At 46.6% G+C, this 25,319-nt stretch overlaps 1 protein-coding gene across 2 annotated transcripts in view; it reads right to left on the reverse strand.

Moving 5' to 3' along the window:
• RGS3 (regulator of G protein signaling 3) overlaps positions 1–25,319 on the reverse strand; it is a 688,935-nt gene that overhangs the window by 553,835 nt on the left and 109,781 nt on the right. The window contains exon 8 of one of the 2 annotated variants that reach the window (XM_086921262.1): positions 18,058–18,125. In XM_086921262.1, the coding sequence (XP_086777388.1) occupies positions 18,058–18,125 (68 nt within the window). Of the gene's footprint in view, positions 1–2,844; positions 2,975–18,057; positions 18,126–25,319 lie in introns of those variants that run through there. The other variant, XM_086921263.1, reaches the window with a different exon arrangement.

A 25,319-nucleotide genomic window follows, 5' to 3' on the forward strand; every position in this document is an offset into this window, starting at 1 on the left:
GCCATAACACCTTGTCCTAGAGCGACACCTAACACAGTATGATCATCCTCTTGACTATAGCATAACCCGGATGTATTTGCATGTCGGTGGCCTGTGCCACCGTTCGGTTTATATCGACAAAGTACTTGAACCACCATGGCTTTTCCTGCTTTAACGAGGCCACATCTCTGTGGTATTTAAAGGTCTCTCCCGTACATCTCTCCTTGCTCTTCTGTATGTTTACACATGAAACCCTCGCACCTCCCAACACGAGTATTCTGATGCAGTCCCCGCCCCCCACCACCACCATCCCCCCAGCTCCCCTTTCACTCCAATTAGTCACAGATGAAGCTCTGGCGTGTGAAAAATCAGCACTGCAGGGGTCTAGCAAAGCAGCGGCATTTCTCTTGTATACATATGAAAGCAATCCCAGATCTTCGTTTCACATCCATCGGGATTGCTACTGCAGAGGGCCAGGGGAGCCACAACCACTCTAAAGGTGTACGTTCCTTTCTTTACAATGTAGTTGCTGCTGGCCACTCACGCCCACAAATGCCTCCACACAAGTTAGATAGAGTGTGTCCAGCGTGGGCTGATCTTCAATGTGTGCAGTGAGAGCTGCCCAGAACAGCAGAGTGAAACCGATCTGGAATGCGATGTATAGTGAGTGCTGTGCAGCAACCGTGGCGCCTGTGCGCTGTTTGGATAGGAAAACGGAGGCACATTTTGCATTAGTGTGCACGTTTGAATGTGTTCTCGCCTCATCACTGAAGCTGATTTGCAAATAACATACACTTTGTACGAGTTATAAATCTGCAATCCTACCTAATAAAATCGAAAACGGTTTTTCAACACATAGCTATTGACCTATTTCAAGTTTTTAGAATGATACAAACAACCGGGGTTTCGTTTATAAATCGAACTGCATTTCGTAGTTTGATTGGCGTTATCCGACTCCCCATCACTATAACCACTGCCCCCCTTAAAGAGTGTTTGGAGGCGCACAAGTGAGGACCCTGCACCACCTGCACCAAACGCGGATAACCCCGAAATACCCCATGTGCTAGTTACAAGCTGCTGCACCACCACACGATCGACATGAGATCGAATGATAGAAGCGTCCCCCTTGCCCCCCATTTGATACTGAATCCCACTGTGTTAAACCTTGCTGGACGAATACTATGCACAGAACATCCTAAATTGCTCTTGCGGCACAGCAACCCCCAGCAGCTCTCTCTTTGTACAGCGTTCTGATACCGTGATGGGCATGTTGGCGCTTTATAAAACGAAAGAAAGAGTTTTGGACCGGCTAAGTGCAGAGAAGTGATTCCGACCAAGGGCGGAGAGTGGGCCAAGGAGTCAACCCACTGAGCCACATTCTACATTATAATAGCCGTACTCTCACCAACGTCTGGACTCATAGCTCCGTGAGATTATAACACTTGTTACAAGGATTCATGTTAACTACTCACCCTTTATACTTAATTCAAGGACATATTACATGTTTATATGAAGTATTATAAAAACACAGGACTGCAACAGCATTTTATATAGGTTTAACAAAAATCCCATTCTTGTGAAGAAAACAGAAAGGCCGGGGAATACGCCCTATAAAAGAGCTTCAGATTTGCTTGTCATCTTGAATGAACTAGCTTCATTGACCTTTATTTTATTTAACATGTATTGTACAAGCAAACTGGCCTGCAGAGTCACAGGACTTTTCTGTTAGAGTTCTGAGCAAGCTTGCCTCTCATATGCTTTAGACACACTTTGATGTTCATCTTCTGTATATTTTGTTTTTGTTCTTCTGTGCACTGGAACATTTATACAATCTTAATCATGACGCCCTAAACGTCAGAACTGATCCTAACCAAAATCAGGAATTATCAACCCTGTCTGCACTGCGTCCTGATAGTTGGCCTGTGAACACAAGTTTCACTTCCTGGCACACTATATATACATTTTCATTGATTTCATAATGTGCTCGGTTATGCGAACCGCATCGTTTATCCATGCAAGAGAAAACACATTAGCAAAACAAGCACTTCCTCATAAAAAATAAATGACAGCATGAAAACATAGCTCGAAGATGACCTTGTCAAGCCCTGTGGAAAAATCTAGGGGGTTTCAGGCATTCCAGTGTACTAAAAGTCATGTAGGGGTGGAGCAAAATCGGTAATATGCACCACCTGGCTCTTTCAGGGGAGTAGTGTGGCATTCGACTGAATGCACCCCAAACCTACAAGGCTCCCCCGAGGTGCAGCCTTAAGGGGTATCATCAGACAAACGCCTGACTGTCCTAGCCCTGATCTCTTCAAAAGTGTAGTGTATCATGACTTCAGACTGAGGGGGGCTTAGCACTAGACCTTTAGATGATGTCATCCGGCATGAGTTGGACTGTCTGAGCCGCAGAGCATCAGGGCTGTAGCCCTACTTTGTCCAAGTAGTACACCTTTCAGAGGTAGGGCGGCCTTCACATGAGACTAACAACTACTGAAACTCTCTAAATTGTGACCTGGCATGAGGTTGACTCTGACCCAACCCCAGCATCTTGCAGAGATATACTGTATAAGCTAATTCGAAAATGTAAATATCCCACCTCTGACGCTTAGATGTGTAGCCCGACAGTCATGCAACTGTCACTTCCCTACACATATCTGAGGTGTCATCTGACTTCCGCCTGACTTCCCCCTGCCCTATAGGCACTGTCTGTCAGCACACCTCGCAGTCTCTCTGGCACACCTGTACAGGCCACCGAGAGACCCCGGCCGTCAACAAAACTCCAACTTCCGGACAATGCAGCGGCGGCGGGCCTCTGAGGCAACCGGTACTCTCGCGGTACTCTCATACTCTCGCGGTACTTGCCTGCCGGTAGCGCCGCTCCGAGCACACCTTGCACAGCCCCGGGACGCGGTTCATGGCTCAGCGTCTGTAAATCCCGCTGCTCGCCCATAAAAAGGTATCCTCCAGCGCGGCGGCGGTGAACTCTGGTCGCCGGACAGCAGAGCGCGGCCGAGTGCACGCTGGCATGGGCGCCCTGGGAACCGGCTCCAGGGAAGAATGGCAGGAAGCCGCCTCTCACCTCCGGGCCTGCTCCGCGCCGTGTGCCTGGCCACGATAAGGCCGCGGCTTCCTGCCAGCTCCGCGGCGGGGAAGAGCGGCGCTTTATATCAAAATTCCTCTCACTGTTTAGTATTCTCTCAGTCCCGCCTCCCCGGCCCTCGAGCGACCGATGCCACTGTTTGTCCCCTTTGAATCCTGCAGGCCCACAAAGCACTTTTGTGATGGGGCCTCCTCAGGCCGTGTCTCAGAGGCTGAGAGAAGTGCGTCCCGAGCACACCACGCACGGCGTTTACATCTGATGCGCTCTTTACAAGACTTCTTAAAGTCAACACTGGATGAACATTGGGCGCGGATCCATTCGAGCTAACGAATTCAAATGCAAGGGGTTTTCTGCATCAAAACAATTGTTTCATATGTTAATCTCGAAAAAACTACTTATTTGAAAAACTGATGAGATCTAACTAAGAAAGTTTGGTTACCTTACAAAGTAGCTGAAAACAACATGCTTTTAAAATAAGCATAACTTCCTAAATAATCACTAAAGCGCTCGCATTGAACCAGAGGGGCAGCGGTGGAAAGTCTGCCATGACAGATTTGTTTATCTGGTTGCCCACACCAATAAACATACCTGGCACAATAGCTCGGACGGCATCACGCAAGTTGCATATATATGTTTGTATAAAATTAAAGTTACACGTTCAAATGTGTGCATGGCCTATTTAGCCTTTCATGTTCCCAATGTCGATACAATAAGAACTACTGATTGGGATAATAATAAAGCTCGGTATTGCTTGCCAAGTGTAGTGTCCAGGCGTTACTGGGCACACGGGACTCAGCAGTAGGCCTCTGACTCATGGGCACAGTAATGAAGGTAAGTCAAAGAAAATTCCCTCTAGGTCTCTTTAATAGCATACTAAGGGCCAGATGTAGGAAGCCTAATACCAGTCGGTAACGGCCGAAATTACCGAATTTCGGCCGTTACCGACCGGTATTAGGCATTTGAGATGTAGGGGCCTAATTAAAGGATTCAGTAATTTACCGAATTGGTAATTTAAGGAATCAGTAAATTACTGAATTCTTAAATACCGATTCGGTAAATTACCGAATCATTAATGTAGGAAGCGGGGGCGTGGCCGAGCGCGGAGCGAGATGGCCGCTTAGTCCGCGAGCTCCGCTCGCCACGGCATTCATCCTTTGAATATCCTGCTCTTCCCCGGGTCGCACAAGCTCGGGCAATGCTGACACGGCGTCGGAAGTTGTGAGGATCAGCGGACGGCAACTCCGGCGCTCGGCCGTGACCGGCGACCCTTCCATTCACCCTTTTTTGCTAGATGCCGTGGCGGCGTCCGACTGCTGGCCGAGGGACCAGATGTTGGTGCCGGCCTCGGATGCCACTCGAGGTCGCGGCTTTGCGGGCCACGAAGCCCATATCTTTGAGCTGCGGGAGAGACACTGCGCCAACCCAGACGGACGTGGGGATTTAGCGCCGCCACAGACACGGACGCACACGCTGGAGATCTGATCCACCGCCTAGTAAGACTTTTCCTTTGTTCTCTGTGCTGCGTGTGGATCTACTGGACGGGCTGGGATCGCCATTTTGGAACGGGAGCAACGTTGCTGGCGCTGGCTGACCTGGGGCAGACCGGTGCATCGTTTTCAGACCTCGGAGGTATGGAGGTCGGCACTCCTGCGCACAGTTGGTGGGTCTGTCCCTGCTACTGAGACTCTGTGCCACATAACGCTAATGCTGCCCGCGCTTCTTATGGGGCATCCTGTGACTGAGTGAACTGTGTATTGGCAAAGTGTAATGGCGGATCGATCGTAGCAGCTGGAGGTGGCGCCAGCCCCCGCTCTGGTGGATTTCGTACTAACTTTTTGGCTGGGCGGTTCGGTGGGGGCCACTGACACTGGCCGGGGTAGAAGATACCCAGAGAGCGAGTGAGTTTATATCGGCTAAGCACCATGGAACCTACGGCTCGCGACCTCATTGCTGCTCTGAGCTCCCTGCGCCTTACCTGGTTGGATGGGGCCGGGGACCTTGGACGGCGCCTAGACGCTATTATCACCCAGCCGTGGGAAGAAGGCTCCGGCGATCCCGTGAGAAGTAGTGTCGTGAGCGGATCTTTGCCGCCATTAGATGTGCCTGCTACGTGTCTACTGGTGGTGCCATGGAGGGCCCTGGATGATGTTGGTCACAGATCCCACTTAACCGGCCGCGTGAATGTGACATCGGGGCCTAGTGCTGCAAAAAGTGCGGATTGCCTTCATGGGCCTGTTTCACCACCCGGCCATCTTGTGTTGCCCCTACCGGGTCGCAATCTGAGGGATTTGCTCGGAGCCCTGTTCCTGTGCCTACATGTCTTAAGGAGATCGCTTCTCAGTCCCTTGCTTCTGGGGTCTCTCACGGAATTGCTCTTGTTCTACCCGCCTGGCCACCTTGTTCGTCCGGGGCGGTGCCCCATTGCAAACTTTCAGTGGCTACGTATTGACGGAAGGGTCAAGTTGGGACAGGGGTGAACTCTTCCTCTATGCATCGCAGGACTGATCCCCGGTCACCCATTATGATGTGGACGCTTTGCTGAACTATACTACGACGCTGCCATTGCTTGTCGACCTGCTGGTCTGTTTGTGATCGAGCCTGAGCTGCTTTGTGCGAATGGGGTGGGGCGGGAGTCTGGTTGTGTTGACTTTCCCCCGTCTTTTCCCTTATGTGGGTACTCTTGGGGCGACAGGCACGTTAGTAGGGGGGGGGGGGCCGTAGCCTCTTCGACGTGCAGGGTGGGGGGGTTGGGGCTTGATTTTAGTTTTCTTTTTTGTTTCTATGGCCTTTTCTTCTTGCTTTTTCTCTTGTTTCCCTTCTTCTTTCCTATATATCTCGGGTCAGATGGGGGTTGGGTTTAGTTCTTTCCGGGACGGATTTTCGCGCTTTGCGTCTATGTCACTATCGCAAGGTTTATTGATTTACGACCAGGTTATCGATTTTAATGTATAGTTACTGAATGATTACATATCCTGCTTTTCTTTCCCTCTTATACTACTGTTTGAGGGCGCATTTTCTGCTGCAAATTTTCCCATGTAATAAGTGCCTTTTTGTATGTCGTAGGATCCTTTCATCGTTGTTATAGAATGATCCCTCTTATATCCTACTATACCGTATACAAGCTAGATTGCAACTCCTGATGTGATAAATTGACTGCGCGGGCGCTAACTGGGGTGATATGTACTTCGGTGCTTGTTTATCCTTATTGTGCTGATTTACGCCAGTATGTTGATAATGATGTTTAACTCGTGTATATCCTTTTACTTGGTCCGCCCTTTCAGCTACCCGATCTGACTTTAGGACGATTCGTCAAAATTACAAAATGAAACCCTCTCTATCCTTTTCCTGTGGCTCCTTGCCAGTCTACCGTAGTGTTGTTATTTTTGTCCTCTATTTGCACAGCAAGGTACCTTGGAAGGCTATTTATTGTCATAGCGGCCGGCCCGCAGTGGTTGTAGGCAGACGCTGTGTACCATGTTTATGATAAATAAAGGCTTTCAAAAAAAAAAAAAAAAAAAAAATTAATGTAGGAAGCACTCAAGTGAGTGCTTTCCACTTGTAAGCATTCATTATTTACCACCAACCACAAGTTGGTGGTAAATAACGAAAACTTAAAAAAGCAATTTTGTGCTTTTTTAACAGTGCCATGTGGCAGACATACATGCCTTAGGGCATGTATGTGTGCCACATGTGCACCCATGCACTATTCAGGGGTGCAACAGGGTGTCAATGTGACACCCTGCCACCCTTGAATGTGTTCCCCATTTTACCGAATCGATATTTACCGTTACATCTGGCCCTAGGGACACTTAAAACTCACTCATACTTCACTCATATCCAAACTATTGCAATTGCCAAAGGATAGTATATAAAGGTTTTATTCACCAGGTGAATGCTCAATTAAAAATCCATGTTTTATATGTATCAAAAAAATATGTCAATAGAATTCATTAAACAATAAAATGTACACAATCATACAATAAAATGCACTCAAATATTTTATTGACATTTTTTTGATACATATAAAACCTGAATTTTTAATTGCGCATTCACCTGGTGAATGAAACGTATATACTATTCTTTGGCAATTGCAATAGTTTGGATATGAGTGAAGTGTGAGTGAGCTTTAAGTGTCTTAGTATGCTATTGAAGAGACCCAGAGGGAATTTTCTTTGACTTAGTGTCATTATTGTGTCCTATCCCTTTGGTGAGGAGGACCACTCTCCTATTTTTAGCACAGCAATGAAGAGACAACCACCTGTTAATAGTACTGGGCAAAGACCCAGAGTGGTTCACGCCCCTTTATTTAACCCCTCGGGATGCGTGTGCGTAGTACGTGCACGGGCGGCTCAGTCACTACATCCTTCCAATCTTTCAGATACTAAGGTCCTTCAAAGTCTTTAACCTCAGTCTTTCTGTACACACCACTCAAAGTCCTTCAATCTTTGGCTGGGGGCTGGGTTCAGCCGAAGACCATGCTTCTGGCTCCAGGAGTTCTTCTCTGCTCCAGTCTCTCTGGCTCATTCTCCTTCCTCGGGGAACTTGGCCCCCCGGCTGCGCTGTTCTCCGCATCCTCCTGACTCTTCTACTACTTGACCTGACATGGGCGCCGGGCTGCTGATGGGAGTGCTCATCAGGGCAGTTGCTTCTTCATCTTCTGACCCTCCAGTGGCACCTTTCTCCAGCCTAGGGTCACAGTCCATCTACTTGAACCACAACGTGTTCCTGGTGACCACACGAGTTCCACGCATGGCCAACACCATGGTACCCTGTACATTGACAACTTCCCGTACTTCCGGCTCATACGGGGTGCAATACTTCCAGCCAGGATAGCGTTCTTTCAGGATTACCCTGTGCCCAACTCGGATGTTCATCGGTTTCTCTCTTCGATCCTGACTTGCACTGTCATTGATCACTTTCTGCCGAGCTTGGATTGCTTCTGGGTTCAGCGCTGGAGGACTCCACAATGCGTCCGCAGGGACACTGTATCTTGGAGATCTTTTGAACACTAGGTGAGCCGGTGCACAGTTGGTGGTGCAGTGTGCTGTCTGACGATAGGCACTTAGGAATTGCTGAAGGCACGTTCAGCTTCCTCTCCTCTTTCCACTCTAATCTGGAGAGCTCAGTTCATTGAACGCATGAACCGCTCCACCTCACCATTTGCCTGAGGCCACTGTGGCATGATCTTGCGATGCCGAATGGCCCTAGAGGCCAAGTACTCCTGGAACTCTCGACCATGAAATGGAGGACCATTGTATGATTTGATCTCTTCCGTCAATCCCATCAGGGCGAAGATGCGCTTAAGTGCAGTCTTGGCGTGCGGAAAAGCTGTTGATGCCACAATTTCCACCACTGGGAATTTTGAAAGAGAGTCCACGAGGACTAGGGTGCTTTGGCCAATAGGAAAGGACCCAAAGTCGACACTTACTTTGGTACAGGGTTCTTGGCATGGATCCTCTGTGATTAGCGGATGAGGTGCTGGGTCAACCCCGTGATGCTGCACGAGTGGCAGGTGTGGATAACCTCTTCGCCATGGTATCCATTCCTGGGAATAAGACTGCTTCTTAACCTGGCTTTGGTCTTTGATATCCCTTGGTGCCCTTCGTGCGCCAAATGAACCACTTTCTCTTGAAGACTCCTCGGAATCACGAGGGTGTGTTCCTCGTAGCACAACTTCATGGAGGCCCACACTGAGCTCGCTCTGAGCGTTCTACAATTGCTTTCAGAACAGTCTTTCCTCTGCTGTTAGTGCGCTGACTTCATCAAGGAAGTGCTGCCAGTTCCTGCTGGCAAGTGTGGTCTTGACCTTAACTAGGCATTCGTCAGATTCAGTCGCTTTTCCAATGTCTTCAAGTGTGAGGGCCACCGGGCACGCTTCCAGAGAAATCATCCTGACGTACTCCTCGGTACAGTCTTTATTGGACACCCGCATGGACGGCACAGGCGGGCCGGGGTATCGCGACAGGAAGTCGGCACGATTGTTGACCCCTGGATGAAAAACAACGTCAAAGTGATAGGCCTGCAGCTGGACTGCCTATCTCTTGATCCGGGGAATGCCAGATCTTCTTCCGCGGACTAGACCCATCGCTGGCCAGACTTCGTCAGGTTTCGGAGTGGCTCGGAGAGGGACGCCAGATTGGGAATAAAAGAGCCGCAATGCGTGGCCATCCCGAGGAAGCTGTGGACCTCCGTTGGCGACGTGGGCCTTGGGGCAGATCAAATGGCCGCTGCCTTCTTCGGATCAACGAGTAGGCCCTCCCTGGAGAAAACATATACAAAGAAATCCACCAACTCTTGGTAAAAGGAGAACTTGGCTTTGTGTAGGGTGAGTCCGTTCTCGGCTAATTGTTGGAGGATGGCCCTGAGATGCATATGGTGCTCCTTAAGTGTCTTGGAGTATACAGGGATGTCATCAGTCAAATTTATTAACCCCTTGCAGTTCAGTTAGCGTCTCCCTTATCGCATTTTGAAACACCTCTGCGGCAGAGGACACCCCAAAGCTCAGCCGTTTGTACCGACGTAGCCCTACGTGGGTGGAGAAGGTCGTGATGTTCCTGCTGTCGGGGTGGAGTTCTAACCTTGGCGGGGTGGTGTCCACCTGATCCAGCGTGTCTTTAAGGGTGATTTGTGTCACCGCGGTCGTCGTTCCACGTGGGTTTGGGGCATTCGTCCCCGGCCGGCCACTCTTGCAAACCTTCACAAAGTGGTTGAGTTTACCACACTGGAAACATGTCTTCCCTCTTGCGAAACACCTCCCCGCTGGAGGGTGGTCCAGGCCACAACCCACGCTCACTTCTCTGGGGCGGCCTCGCGACCCCTTCTTGGCTGTCCCTGTTGTCTCTGGATGACATCCACCCTCTCTTCTTTGATCACGAGTGATCGCGTCAGCGCTGGTTGTGGAGTAGGCCAGTTGAGTGCTGCCTCCATCTCGTCCGCTCAAGCGTTGGACAGCTCGTGGGACCTGGCGAGGACGAGGATCTCGTCCAAACTGATAACCGGCTTAGAGAGCATCAGGTTGCCCAGCGTTACGGAACACCACCCCTGAATTATCTGCACCTAAATCTCTCTCTAATCGGGCAGCGTGCAGGAACTCGCCAACTTCCTTTCCATCAGTCTCTCGCACGCCCACAAAGTAGTGGTCCAAGCGGCCGATCCAGTATTTCCAGCGCGCTGCGGCCGTGGAGGGGTCAGAGAGCTCACTGAATGGTGGCAGGGGGGCAGCCATTGCCTGACCAGGCCGATCGTGGGCAGGCGAGTCCGCCTGCTGAGGAAGCGGCGGGTGGAACGCGGGGGCACCACCCCCTCCACTGCTGTGTCGCTGACTCATCTCCAGTCGACAGCGCGTTCGCCGATGGCCCCCAAGGGTAGCAGTTAGGCAAGCTTCGCTTGCAGTCCACTACGATGGCGCCCACTGGCGCAGGCCAGACCTTGATTATGCACCAGGATGGAGAGACACTGGGCCCAGCTGGGGCAGTCTGTGGGGCCTAACCGACCAGGATCTAGTAGCTTTGTAGTGCAGTGAGGCGTGCACTGACACTGGGCCCAGCTGGGGCAAACTGTGGGACCTAACCAGCCAGGATTTGGTAACTTTGTATTGCAGTGAAGCGTGCACTATCAGGGCTCCTAAATGAGTGCAGGGGCGTGTGTCCTGGCCGGCTGGGAAGTGTGCAGGAAGCGTTGCACTCCACGTGTTGTTCCACTTCTGGCTCCTCAATAGGCGAGGGGGCGGGTGTGAGGAGCAGGTGCGCGTGTGAAGGACGCGCTTCAGGGCTTGAGCAGCTACACTCTGATAGAGAGGCGCTCGCACTTCTCGCCGGCTCAACTAGTGACAGTGGGAGCACAGCCGGGCACAGATGCTGCTGGAGCGCCGGGGAAGCCTCGCACGCGGCATGGTGCAGGCACAATTAGCGCAAACGGCGCAGGACAAGTTCAGCCTCACAGTGTGGGCGCTGCTCCAGGCACGACGACTGCTGACTGTCGGCGGTGCAAAGCGGGGTGGGCACCTGCCTAGGAGAGCATGCACGGTGCACCGCGTCTCAAGGGACGGCAACACTTCGCGGGGTGGGTTTCCGCAGTAGTCACGGCAGGGTCGGTGAAGCGGACCGCACTCCTCCGCACCAGGACCTCCAGCACCGGCAGGTGAGGCGCACACGAGGCGTGGGTGGGACCCACCTCATCAGCTGTGTAGTGTCCAGGCCTGACTGGGCACACAGGACACAGCAGTAGGCCTCTGACTCACGGCCACAGTAATGAAGGGACAACCACACGTTAATACTAGTACTGGGCAAAGACCCAGAGCGGTCTCACGCCCCTTTATTTAACCACTAGGGTGAGTCCGCCGTAGGGGGTGCGTGGATGCGTGTGCGTAGTACCTGCACAGACCAGGTGGCTTCATCACTACACCAAGAAACAATTCGATGCGTTATCTGCAGTACATGAAATTATGATTTTTTAAGGAGCTGCACCTTCAACACATGACTACGAGTATCTTGGTCTGACTTCATCCTGATAGGAGGTGGCTTAGGTGGTTAGGCTTGTCTACTGCACATCACAGCGGATTTGTCCCCTTTCATAATCAGCTCACCAAAAGAAAACCAGAAAACAAATATAAGCAAAAAACTTGACAACATTTTAATTAGGCTGATGTAATTAGCAGAATTTCGGCGATTTTGCGTTAAGCTTGCTATACAAACTTTCTAAAATTTCGCCTGAATCCCACTCTGTGTAATTACGTGTATTTGTTTTCGATAAAAAATTCCGGCAAATAGAGGAACAGACTGTAAGAAGCTGCTGTTCGCAATGCGTTTGCTTAAATGTGTACACTTCATTTCTAGCTTAAATATAGCACGAAATGACAGATTTGTGTAATTACGTTTACTATTTACTTAATTTCACATAAATTACACAAAAGCTAATTATGTGAATGTCACACAGCTCTTTTAAGGAGGACCTACCGAGCTCCGATTAATCCCAGTGTTACAAGTACATCTACCTTATTTTTGCCACCAGAAAATAAATGGATTATTTATTTACTTACTGACTCTGTCTAGCACAGCGTGCTAGTGTGGGTGACAACATGCTTCATAATTAGTTTAAACAGCCATATGACATGACCTCAGATTACTACTCTCAGTCTAGTACAACACATGGTTGAGTGGCAGGTACAGCCTATTGCCAATAAGCAGCCCTCCAGTAGTTTGACTGAAACCCTCTCACCTGAGGGCAAAGCTTCAGGAGAGATTGCCACAGAGAGGAAGTAGGGGGGCACTCAATTTTACCAGATCGGTCGAAATGTATCTAGCTATCAGTGGGAGAATTATAGCTGTCGCGACCGGGTTCTCTCACATCCATGGTTATGTGTATTTCAGGCAGGGAGACAATCAAAAGCATGCCTGGATAGCTTTGCAGCCACACTTAGTTCTAGACTTTTATGAGTAGGTGGTCTTTTCATCTCTATCGTTACTGCTGTTTCAGACAGTTAAGTAGCCTTTTCCCCATCTTGACTCTGCTTGACTGGTAAACGTGAGCTGCTTATTGTGCAAAGTGGTTTAAAGTACAGTAGTCAGCAATTTGTAACACCAGGTTTGTCAAATCTCATTGTTTTTATCTAGACTTTAAATCATCTTGGTTTTGGTGTCAGTTATCCCACCGAAGTCAGCTAGGAAGGCTGAATCTACTGTGAGGTGAGGCAATCCTGCACAACTCTTGACAGCCCTTCCCAACAGATTCCCCAATCCTGCAATTTGTGACTGGAGGTGGTTAAGGGTTCAAACAGTTGGATGGGTGAGAAATTCACCAAACTGCATCATGATGCCTGCAGCGCGGGTACACTTCATATCAGTCCACTCTCCCTATCTGAGAGGAGTTGAGCTCGCTACAGGTGCTATCTGAATGTTAAGTTCACCCCATAGCATGCATATTGAAGAAAAGCAATGGATCCCTTCACAGTGCAGTACTAAGAACACACAGAAGGCACTGAAGTGGCTGCACAGGTGACTGGGACATCCGCTGGTGAAGTGCAGTGGGATCTATTGGATGGTGGGCACCTGTGTTTATGCAATGTCCCAGATGATTTCGGTCTCCGCCATCAGTTAGGTAGTTTTGTTACACTAACCTAAACTGGGACTATGTCAAAGGTGGTGTCAAAATATGCTAAAATGTTCTTGAGGTTTATAGATGACATTTTCATCCTTTGGAATGGTCCAGCCACAGAGCTTGAAAACGAACTCAACAAACTAAACGAAATAGATGGTAAAAAACAGTTCACCTCTGAGATTCAGGAACACTCGATTGCATATCTAGATGTTAGGATCACCAAAAAGGACATGGAATTCGCAACAGATCTGTATAGAAAAGAAAACGAAAAAACATCTTGTACTATGGAAGTTTCCGTCAACGTTCTTTGAAACAACATTTACCCTTCACACAACTATTGAGAGTAAAAAGGATCGTCTCTGATTCCACGACTAGAATGGAACGCACAGGGGAGATGCTACAGCGATTTAGAACAAGGGCATATCCAGATGAAATTTTATAGTATCGAGAGAAGAGTCACTGACCTTCAAAGAAAAACCTACACACCGCACAACCGTAGTGTCCAAATTTTCCACAATGAGCAGTACGTATAAAAAGATTATCAATAAACATTGGTCACTATTGTAACTTGAACCGGACTTGAATCATGTATTTGATCAGGAGCCCATTTTTGCGTACACACGGGGCAAAAATGTGGGAGAAATCATCAAACAACCCATAGATCAGCCTCTTTCAAGAGTATACAAAAGAACGGTTCCATGCTGGAACTGCAATACCTGTAACAATGTCACCACAGGACCAAATATATCACACCCCATGAAAGGCCAAAACATTCAATTGAAAGTGAACGCTACATGCGACTCAACTAACATCATCCATCTATTGAAATGCCCCTGCGGGAAAGTATACATTGGCCAAACAGAAAGGAAACTAAAGACACGAGTGAATGAACATAAAAGCAACATAAGGACAAAACAATTGAAGTCAACGGTAGCAAACCCTTTCATTGAAGTAAAACACAACATTTGGCAATTAAAACGTGTCTTGGAAACCGTTGAGAAGCGCGAGGGTAGAGACAACCATATCTACCTCTTGCAACGCGAGAACTATTGGATACGACTCTTGAACTCTTTAAAACCCTCCAATGCTATTTGTAAATTGGCATCGGTTACACATTTATTGATTAACTTGTATCGGCATGAACTTGCATTCTCTGATTTTGTATTTCCTTTACCATGCCAATTCACTCAGGTTTTATTAATCACACATTTTTCATTAATATTATCCACCTCTTTTTGTTTAGCACCGTTCTTAATAGCACACGTCCAAATTAACATAAACACTTAATAACATAATATCACGGAGTATAGAAGTCTTTCCACTGTATACATTGGGAAGAGCATGGACTGAGTCCGTCATCTGTTTTAGCCCTCTCAAACGTTTAACTTTGACTCGAGCACAACGCACAGGATGCATCAGTTGGATGGGTGCCACCCGTGTCCTGAACTTTGAAACTAGATTTCACCTGATCACGAGTAAGTGGCTGTGCGAGTTTTTTACGGTGCACAAGCAGCTTGTCCATACGAGCTGGTTTAAAGGCGATGTTAACAGCAAGTACGCGCTTCACTAATGCTATGCTAACGGCAAGCGCACGCTATCCATATAATTATTTACGGGTTCTTTTGTAACCATGATCACTCGTTCTTTTAATTCACTTTAAGACACGGACGCAGTTTTTTACCCTGTTTTGGAATCGATGGAGCATGTCACATCACAATTAAACAGTTTTCTTTTAGTCACTGTAAGACACCTTCAGATTGTAGTTGGCGGAGCATGATATCAACACGCAATTGAGATCATTTCTTGAACACTATGTTAAGACAAAGCAGTAAGAATTTATGTTAATTACAACCAGTGGTTTTCTCCCAGTATATTGAGCAGTGGCTCTGATTATAATTTTCAGATTGTCCCCCGACGACGACCATGTTGGCCGAAATGCATAGGGACCAATGAAATGCATGTTGGGACATGTAGTGTTTAAACTACCTACATAAATGAACCGATATCGAGAAGAAATAAAAGTAAGAAATTACACTTCCACAAAACAGTTGTTCTTGATTTAATTTACATTTTGATTGAACGAACTATACCTCATTGGAGAGGACATACCCCACCTCAGTGGGGATGCAGCCAGTTTTTAGAGGTGATGAGATCCCATTTATTTTTGATTTGGGTTTAACCGAGGTGAATGATTTCTCCAGATAGCACTCACATTGAATGGTGGTGCTCGTTGTTAGAAGCCTTTGGCTTTGTCTTCCACCCCAAGACAAAGCGTAAGAGCTAATCCTCAGTGAGGCGGATCCAAATCCCAGCACAGGCACATGCAGTTAAACAGATGTCCAACTGTAGAGTTCGATACGGCTGTAAGCTCGAATGGGCTTTCATGACACCAGGCAGCTTAATATCACAGGCACTCTAATTAGTGACGACTAGCAGGCCACTCCAAAAAACATGCCTGTTCCGGAAATACAGCCACGTGAAAGGAATTCACCTCGCCTGAGGAGGATAATTCGGATAATGATGAAAGAGGACCTATGAGTGGCGTTCATCCAGCACGGAAGAGAAGAGAGTAAAGCATGACCATGACTCGGACAGAAAAGAGGAGAGAAACGATGTACTGGTGAAAGGCTTTGAGGATTATATAATCAACCAGGATGACCAGAGTCACCGTAGACCTTTGGAATGGGCACCGCCAACAAAGCACGCCAGTTATGCCCAAGTGCAGCAGTGCAATCTCAAGGAAAAAGATCGGGAGCTGCCTGAAGACATAAGGACCTCAGTGGAGGGCAAGATATATTTTACTACAATTAAGACAGTAACATTTATCAGGAAGTTTTATAAGGATCCAGAGAAGAGAATAGGCAGGCGTTGAAGGGTGGTCAGGATAATTTCCAAAACTTATTACGTTCTTTGTCTAAAATAACGGAAATGTCGGAAGCGGCACCATCGGACTGGATATCTTTGCAAGGTGGACAGAAGAAGCATGGTGCCTTATGTAAAAATCAAATTTTACCATTTGAAACAAAATGTGAAATTCCATTCTGGTTAGGGTGGACTCCACACTAGAGGGATTTGCCTCCTCAAATGCCTTCCGAACACACCTGTGTGCTTTTGGTAAGCCATTTGTGAATGAACGTGGGAAGTTCTTCCAGACTCTAACAGGGCTAAATAAAGCTTACACTTCAACCTAGACAGTGGTTGTGCTTATGCCACAGATGGTGAGGAATCACCTGGGATGCTTGGTTCATACAGACGATACAAAGTTTCAGGACAGAGTTCTACAGAATCTCCAAGCCAAGATCTTGATTTTTCCCCAGCAGGAGCAAAAGTGGTTAGAAGAGAACAGATTGATGCAAGTGGACCAAGGAGCCATTCAATGGCTATTTCTCTACCATCGGTTTTTGGAGCACAAGAAGGTGGCTTTGCCTCATCATAAACCTGCAAGAGTTTAACACTTGGCTAGTTTACAGGCATTTCTAGATGGACCAGGATCCACCTATTGAAAGACATTTTGTTGCAGGGAGAATGGATGGTAATATACTAACCTCAGGATTACAGTTTAAGCTCCCCAAAGACCACCCCCCCAATCGAAGTTTCAAAGGTTCCTACAGGCATACTGGCAGTGAAATATCTGAAACTTAAAGTAGCATGCATTCTGCCTGTAGTCCACCCCTCGATTTTTCCAAAGCATCTGAAACCATTAGTGGCCCTTCCGAAGGCTGAAGAGGTGAGAACGATTTAAATAACCTAATTTGTATGGCCCAGAAGCTGGACTTGCTGATTTGAACTGTTTAGATGGAAATTGACTTATGGCAGGGCTTAGAATTCACAATGAACCTGTTAAAATCTGATTTGCTTAGGAATGGGCAGAGTCGCCAAGGTTCCACCCATTTGGACGGTTGCAGCAGCAGCTGAGAGGAGGAACCACGGCGGTGGGGCGTGCTGAGGCAGGAGGAGGCAAGCTATGGTGGCAGAGTAAGGCGGAGAGGGGGACGCTGAGCCTATTTGCATAAGGAGAGCCAGGAATGGCACATATATGATTCTATTACTTGGCATCTCACTTGTTCGTGATTAATGACTGGCTAAATGGGGGTGTGGGATGAACGTGCCTTCGAAGCCAAGCTTGCTGTAGGGCGGACCAATTCAACGGGATCTCCCATTCCAGACTACAGTGAATTTCCCAAGGGGCGAATCGACGGATGGGACAAGAAACCCACCCAGTTGACGCCACTTTGGCGATGTACTTGCCTTCAACAGGATGCCCAACTAGAAAGGTTTGTCAAGTGGGATAACACAAGTGTTTGAGTAAAGCACACATTCACCCATCGGCATTTTGGCACTGTATAACCAATGTTTATTATTGCCCAACTCAATGGTACTCATTTTATCCACCTCAGAAATCTACTTAAAATAAGTTTTATTTTAAACCAGTGATAGATTTCACTTTTTTGGTGGCGAGAAAGCTTTAAAATGGAGCAATGCTCGCCTCTTGTACTAAAACGTGTGTAATTTCCTTACTTCATTTAGTGAAGTTACTGGCTAGTAACACTCGAGAAAGGTACCAAATAAGACAATAGTTGATGTTAACAGGAGCGTGCAAAGACGACAGGTTTTGAGACGAAAGGACAGTTTGCCAAGAGAAAAGTCCATCACAACTGTACCATTTAGGTGACTGCACCAGTAGTATTATTTGGTTTACTACCTTCCCCTATTTTTTGTAACATTTCTTATATCCTTTTTTTTATAGAACCCAATAAACGTTTTCAACACACAAAACAGTTCTGCAGTGAATCAAAAGACACAATTAGTGCACAGATAATTTATTGCATTAGCCATAAAAAAAGTGTTCAATTATCGACCCACAGAGGCCGTATACATACCAACAGGCGCTTCATGCTATCGGTGCTTCGTGTGCCACTAAGGGGTAGTGGCTGGAACACGGATGATCCTACAAACAAAAGAAAAAATACCAAGGTTCAAATACTTTAACTTCGCTCAGAGGAATGCCATTTGTGCTGTCGCAACAAAATACACAAACAGTCAAATGTTTAAACATATTCAGATGCAGGAGCCTGGTTTTAGAGCGGAAAAAGCACATCGACCAAACTGCTGCAAATGTCCACCCACTGGTGATTAGAGTGCATTTAAAGGGTAGCAGTAATACTCCCACACGGAGACAAGTAAAAGAGGGCACTGGAAAACCTAATAGGTCTCACCTACTGACTTTTGGCAAAGCTTTTTGCTGATGCTGTTCAAGTTGGAGGCCGATAGGGCGACTAACCTTAAATGCACAATCTCTGTTATTGTACATTATTGTTCATGTTTTCTTCAAATATCTAAATCTGGACAAAATAGTAAACAGTAATGCAACTACCACAACAAACATATTACTATCACATTTTGCACTCAAGATTACCTGGGATGCGGCCAGCAAAGACAACTCACTTAAAACTGAGAATGCATTCTAATCCTGTTCTTGGTACTGAGAGAAAATATAGTAACACCCTGTACACTGCTGATGTCTCACTTGTACATGCGTAGAAAATGCTAACAAAGAATTGTCCAATTTACAGGTAAAACACATGGCTATCTGGATTATGATAGGTTGAGTTACAACAAAGGAAAGGACACCATTGGCTAGACTAGCAACATCTTAAAACACATTAAGATTACAATTTAGACCAGCTACGATGGCCCAGTTAAAAGATATTTAAAGCATACACCTTTACACATCTAAACAGAAGTCCGTTCTGGAGATGTTCGTGTACCACATTAATTATGTGTTTGATGCCACTCTAAGGAGAAGACACAGGACGTTTCTGAGTGCAAAACCTTGCACTAGGACGGGACATCCGCAGAGTTTTAGTCCCCTGCAGAGCATTGCTTCACTGGGTGCCTAGATGCCGATTGGATGGTTATGTGATGAGAAAATAGTAGGTATAAAATGACAGTGGGGTGTTTTCAGTCCTAGCTTGACCAGGTAACGTCTCTGCAGGAACAGGAACTCTTGTGGGCTGATTTTGAAGTCTTTGTTACCGGTCTATGAGATTTCTTTAGTAGCCTACTGAACCAGTAGCAAAGCATCCGGTCAATTCACTGTGGCGAGAAGTTTGCAACAAAAAAATAACTTTCTGAAACGTGGAGAGTTGTAGATAAAGCAAATCGATCAAAGAACTGACCTGAGAGTTTGTATGGAAATGCTTCTTTTTGCCTAATCACCCCAAAGTTTTGGACTAATGCAGCTGGTTTTCCGAGTAAGAGTGCACTGATGCCTGGCAACCAGGCCCCAGCGCCAATGCTCTAACCCTTTAAAGTGTAATATTTAATTGGTTTATACTCAATTAGCATATGTTAACTAACTTATAAGTTCCTAGTAAGGTACCAGGGTTACCCAAGGGCTATAAATTAGGTTGTAGCGCATGACTGTAGAACTTATTGTGCCATCCTGAGAGTAACCAAGTAAATAAGGTCTCCCAGCCTGCCACTCCAGACTGGTAGCAGCAGTTTTAAACTGCTAACTCAACTTTGCCATTTAAACTAATGACAAAGCCTAAACATACCTCTTTAATATATACTAGCAGCCCGTCCCGACGTTTTCCGGGTATGAATTGCTGCCGGCCAGTAGTGTATTGTTTTGTAGGATTTCGTTTTGATAGCATTTCTTATCTGTGACAGGCCTGTGAAACGCTCCGATTCACAGTGCACTGCTGATGCACTTAAGAGTGCGTGTTCAGTAGTGTGTGAACTCGAGTTTCCCTACTTTATTTTTCCTTGTAATATTATATAGCGTGAACTCAACAACATGGCATGAGCACAATTTACATTACAGAAGAACACATTCATTTGTGGTAGGCACGGGGAGACAAAGCAATCTGCCTGGAATCACAGGATGTTGAGCTGATGCCGAGATTCGAACGTAGGTCCCCAGCTCTAAAGTTCGCAATTCTAGAACTTGTGGCGGGAGGTGTGTCTAAAAGTGTATGTCGGTGCTGGCCATCAATGAGAGAGACCTGTGCATTTTTCAGAAGGGTGGTGAAAAAATATGAGTATGTTGCTGCAGATGTGGGCCGCCGGGCCACCAATGTACTTACACCAATTATTCCGCAATTTTCTTTCCGCATACCATGACTCCGCATACTTTCATTACGAAAGTACCATGACTCCACAATGCCATTATAATGCATGGCATTACATTTTATATGCTTTTACCACGCATACCTTTACAACGAAATTCGTTGTAAATGCATGAATGGTAAAAGCATGTTTTTTTAATGTCTGGATAAGGTAAGTATGGGTATAGGGGTATATGTTTTGGGGTGTTGGGGTATTTTAAGGGTTCAGATATAGTTTTGGGTTATGGGGTACAGGGGTAGTTTTAGGGTTTAGGGATAGGTATGGGTTTTGGGGTACAGGGGTATTTTTAGGGTTCAGGGCTAGGTTTGGGTTTTGGGGTATAGGGGTATTTTTAGGGATTCAGGAGTAGGTTTGGTTTTTGGGATACAGGGGTATTTCAAGGGTTCAGTGCTAGGTTTGGGTTTTGGGGTACAGGGGTATTTTTAGGGTTCAGGGCTAGGTTTGGGTTTTGGGGTACAGGGGTATTTTTAGGCTTCAGGGGTAGGTTTGGGTTTTGGGGTACAGGGGTATTTTTAGGGTTCAGGGGTAGGTTTGGGTTTTGAGCTACAGGGGTATTTATAGGGTTCAGGGATAGGTTTGGGTTTTGGGGTACAGGGGTATTTATAGGGTTCAGGGATAGGTTTGGGTTTTGGGGTACAGGGGTATTTTTAGGGTTCAGTGCTAGGTTTGGGTTTTGGGGTACAGGGGTATTTTTAGGGTTCTGGGCTAGGTTTGTGTTTTGGGGTACAGGGGTATGTTAGGGTTCAGGGGTAGGTTTGTGTTTTGGGGTACAGGGTTATTTTTAGGGTTCATGGCTAGGTTTTGGGGTACAGGGGTATTTTTAGGGTTCAGGAGTAGGTTTGGGTTTTGGGGTACAGGGGTATTTTAAGGGTTCATGGCTAGGTTTGGGTTTTGGGGTACAGGGGTATATTTTAGGGTTCAGGGGTAGGTTTGGGTTTTGGGGTACAGGGGTATTTTAGGGTTCAGGGGTAGGTTTGGGTTTTGGGGTACAGTGGTATTTTTAGGGTTCAGGGCTAGGTTTGGGTTTTGGGGTACAGGGGTATTTTTAAGCTTCAGGGGTAGGTTTGGGTTTTGGGGTACAGGGGTATTTTTAGGGTTCAGGGGTAGGTTTGGGTTTTGAGGTATAGGGGTATTTATAGGGTTCAGGGATAGGTTTGGGTTTTGGGGTACAGGGGTATTTATAGGGTTCAGGGATAGGTTTGGGTTTTGGGGTACAGGGTATATTTATAGGGTTAAAATGGGTTAATGTTTAAGGGTGTTGGGGTATTTTAAGGAGTAAGGGTGGGTTATGATTATGGGGTGCAGGGGTATTTAAAGGGAGCAGGGTGGGATTAGCACACGATATGAGAAATTGCATGAAGGGCGAAACGTACCCTACGCCCCCAGCGTTTGTCACGCCCCCAGCACACGCCCACAGCACAACGCAGACACGCCCACAAGGGGCTACTTTGCTGGCACGGTTCTTTTACCTTTTAAATGTATATGGTGGGCGTCTGCAAAGCCTATGTCCTTCTGCTGCAACTGCCCTTTCCAACGCTGTATTGGGTGTTGTGATTGGTGCTGTGGTTCCTGAGATGACCCGCCTCAAAGGTTTGGGCTCTCTCTTTAATATATTATTATGGATATGGATAAGTCACTGTTGCAGCAGGCATATCAAGTCCTAGGGCAGGGTGCTGTATATTAAAGTAGAACGTGTATTTTTATATGCTCTAAACAGTAAAAAAAAAAAATATTCTTTTTACTGAGGGAAGGGCAGTAGCCCCATTGAAGGCTACAGGGTTACACACCGACAACTCCGCTGCGCCAACTTCTGAATGGGAATACTAAAGTTGGTACTTCAAGGTATCAAAATAATTGTTAAATTAAACTCGACTTGATGCCCAAGTCAATTTTAATATAACGTTTTAATAAACACAACTTTTACGAAGTTGCCACTCTGTTGCCAAAGTCTTCCAGTGGCCATTCGCAGATGCTGGCCACAAGACAGCCATCTACCATCCTGGGAAGGGGTGTAAACAACTCCCAGGAAATAGCATAATAGAGGCCTGGCATTGGAAGAGGAGTTACCTCTCCCTGGCAGGAAGCCACACACAGTGTGAGCCCAAAAGGCAAGCTTCAAAGCGGAAGCCACTTTGAAAGGCCAATTGTGGACACACATGAGAGGGGCTGCTCTTTTGTCCTGTTAGACAGGTTGGTATCAGGGACAGAGAGGGTAAAACGGTTGAAATACTGGTTTGCCTATGGACGTGTTGCACCCAGGTAGCTATACCTCTAGGGTGGGCTAGCAAGATTCACACACCAAGAGATTAGTCATGCCATCTTAGAAGTGGGCATTCTGGGATAGCTAAATGTTGCACATCGCAGGAAGTTATCATCAGGAAGAAGGGGACCAGATAGCCTATTAGCTAGTAACCGCAGCATCCCCCAAAGACACTTTCTGCGCAGACAATATGGCACCCAGACCTTATATCCTGTCTGGACTGGAGAGAGAACCGAAGGAGAACTGCCCTGCTGTTCCCCAGACATGTCAAGAGAGGCTGCACCAAGGACTGCACCTGCTGATCCTTAGGATATCAAAGAGAGGACTGTGCATGTGGTGCCTGGCTTGACGAAAAGTCTCTGCATTGTTGAGAGATATTTAAATGATGGAACACATAGTGTTCAGGAGCCTTGAGTGGAATGTGTTGCTGTTCGGACATTAGGATAGGTTCAGTGTACCAGAATGGTCTTTGCCATGCCGAGTTATTGGAGTTATTCGACACGGTTCTCTCTTCAATTTGTTCAGTACCCATGATATAAGAGGCAGAGGTGAAAAGGCATATGTGAAAATTCCTGTCAATGCAATCAGGAATGCATTCCTCCAGGATCCCCTATGCAGTAACCTGCTTGCACAGTGTTGGCATTACTGACTGAGTGGGGTAGAGGTCTAAATCGTTTTTCCAATTTGTTGAATATTTTCTAAAGTTGTGTTTGTAACATCTCCCATTTGTGGCATTCTCTAACGATCTGCTTAGAAAGTCCGCCCATTGGTTTTCCTCCCCTTGCACATGCTCCCCTTTCGTGGAAACTCTATGGTGTAAGCACCAATTCCAAATGTCTTGTGCTTCCTTGGACAGTAGATGTGATCTCGATTCTCCTTGCTTGTTTGAATAAAACATTGTCATCTTGTTTTCCATTAATTGCAAAAAAACAATTGATGGACGGAATGCTGAACAAAGTCAAACATTCACCCTCAGTACAGAGATCTGGGCCTACATTCCTTTTTTGTTCACCATGTCATTCCAGTTTGGACCCAGCCATATGCAAATCCGTTGTGATGCTGTTCCCATGGGAACAGTCTAGCCCGAACTGCCAGGCGAGGTCCTCCGGAAACAAGCATTCGAGTAACAGGATTAGACTATCCTGGCTGATGAGGGATGATACACCGAAATTGGTCCTAGGATGCCTTTTTTTGGTCCAAGGAGGACATAGGCTGGACTGTTTCCATGAGGGACCACTTTGATTGCTACCTTGAACATAAACATCCTTATTTATTCTTTTAAGAGACAAAAGTGTTGATGTGAACACCTGTGAGGTGGATTGCAAGGAGGTTTTTGAGTTAAATCTAGGGTGTGATCTTCAACAGTCCAAAGAGATGGATTTCCAGTTTTCGTAAAAGTTGTTGAGGGTATCTCTTACATTCAAGTGATTTACCTGAAGATAGGCAACCAGTGTCATGACTTTGTCACTGTCTTCTAGAGAACTCATGTCCTCTCCCTGTACCAGCGGATTTCCTTTTATTGCGTTGTCTGGAGAAAGCCACTATTGCTGATGGTCAATATAGCGGAGTGAATTTCTGGGGATATCCTTGGTGTAGGTGAATATATAGCCAACATCTGTTAGACTGATGTTTTCTCTGAAGGAATACTGGCTGCTGTCCCTAGCACTAAGTAAGGACTTACACCGGCTTTGCTGGAGTAATCCTAGTGATCTTCCTGTTTCCGTATCAGCCTTTATTGATTGAAGCACATCATCAATATGCTTTCCAAAAAGAGCTTCTCCATTACACTGCATATCCAAATTTGTTGATTGTACTTCAGGTCTAAACAATGTCGCTTTCAACCACCCTTGCCTTCTTAAAACTGCTGCTCCAGCAGTTGACTGAATCCAGTCAACGCAACAGCCCTTATATCTCGGACGATGCCATCTCTTCCTCCTGAAGGATAGATTTTTGCATTGTGTTTTTTGTCCTCCAGGAGATACTCAAATTGCATGAAATCTGACCACGTCTGACAGTCATGCCTGCCTTGTATGGCTAATGCATTGGAAGCCCTTATAGTCATAGTAGAACACGTTTTCCGATGTTATCCAACCTTCCTTGTCAGGAGGAGCTGAACATGGTGGTGTTGGGTTTTTGACCAACATTGCGCCGCCTGTAGAACCATCAAATCTGGCTTTGGATGACCTATTAGACAAGCTGGGGTGTTGTATGGGGTATTGTATTTCTTATCAAGTCTAGGTAATAGGGCTGCCACCATGCCAGGGCTTTTTATGACTTTAAGGCCTTCTCCCCAAATATGCGCAACAATGGGTCTAGATCTCACAGATTTCTTTGTTGAATCTTTGAAATTGTATAGGAAACAGTCTGTTCGTTGAACAGATACTGGAAGATCAACCCTTTTAGCAGCTCTTTACAAGAAGGCATGGAAGCTCCCCAATATCATCTGGTGGCAAACTGCCCGCTTGAGTTTTTGGAGAGGCTGATATTAGTGCAACATAGTTGTCGCATTCACTGCTCGTACTTGTAGCCTGATCATGAGGTATTTCACCTTCTTCAGGTCCTCCATCGTCGTCGCCCTGATTGACAAATATTGTGAATAGTAATTGAGTCAATATGTCTCTGTTGTGGAACGTCTCTTTGCTGTGCAGCAGGGCTCTTTTCCTGTGTCATTACCCAAGCGAATATGACGAAATACCAGCTGTGAACATCCAAGTTTATTGCTGCAGTTGGGGTGTAGTTTCCTTTTCT

This window comes from Lissotriton vulgaris, chromosome 5 (genome assembly GCF_964263255.1).
Source record: "Lissotriton vulgaris chromosome 5, aLisVul1.2, whole genome shotgun sequence".
Lineage (NCBI taxonomy): Eukaryota > Metazoa > Chordata > Amphibia > Caudata > Salamandridae > Lissotriton > Lissotriton vulgaris.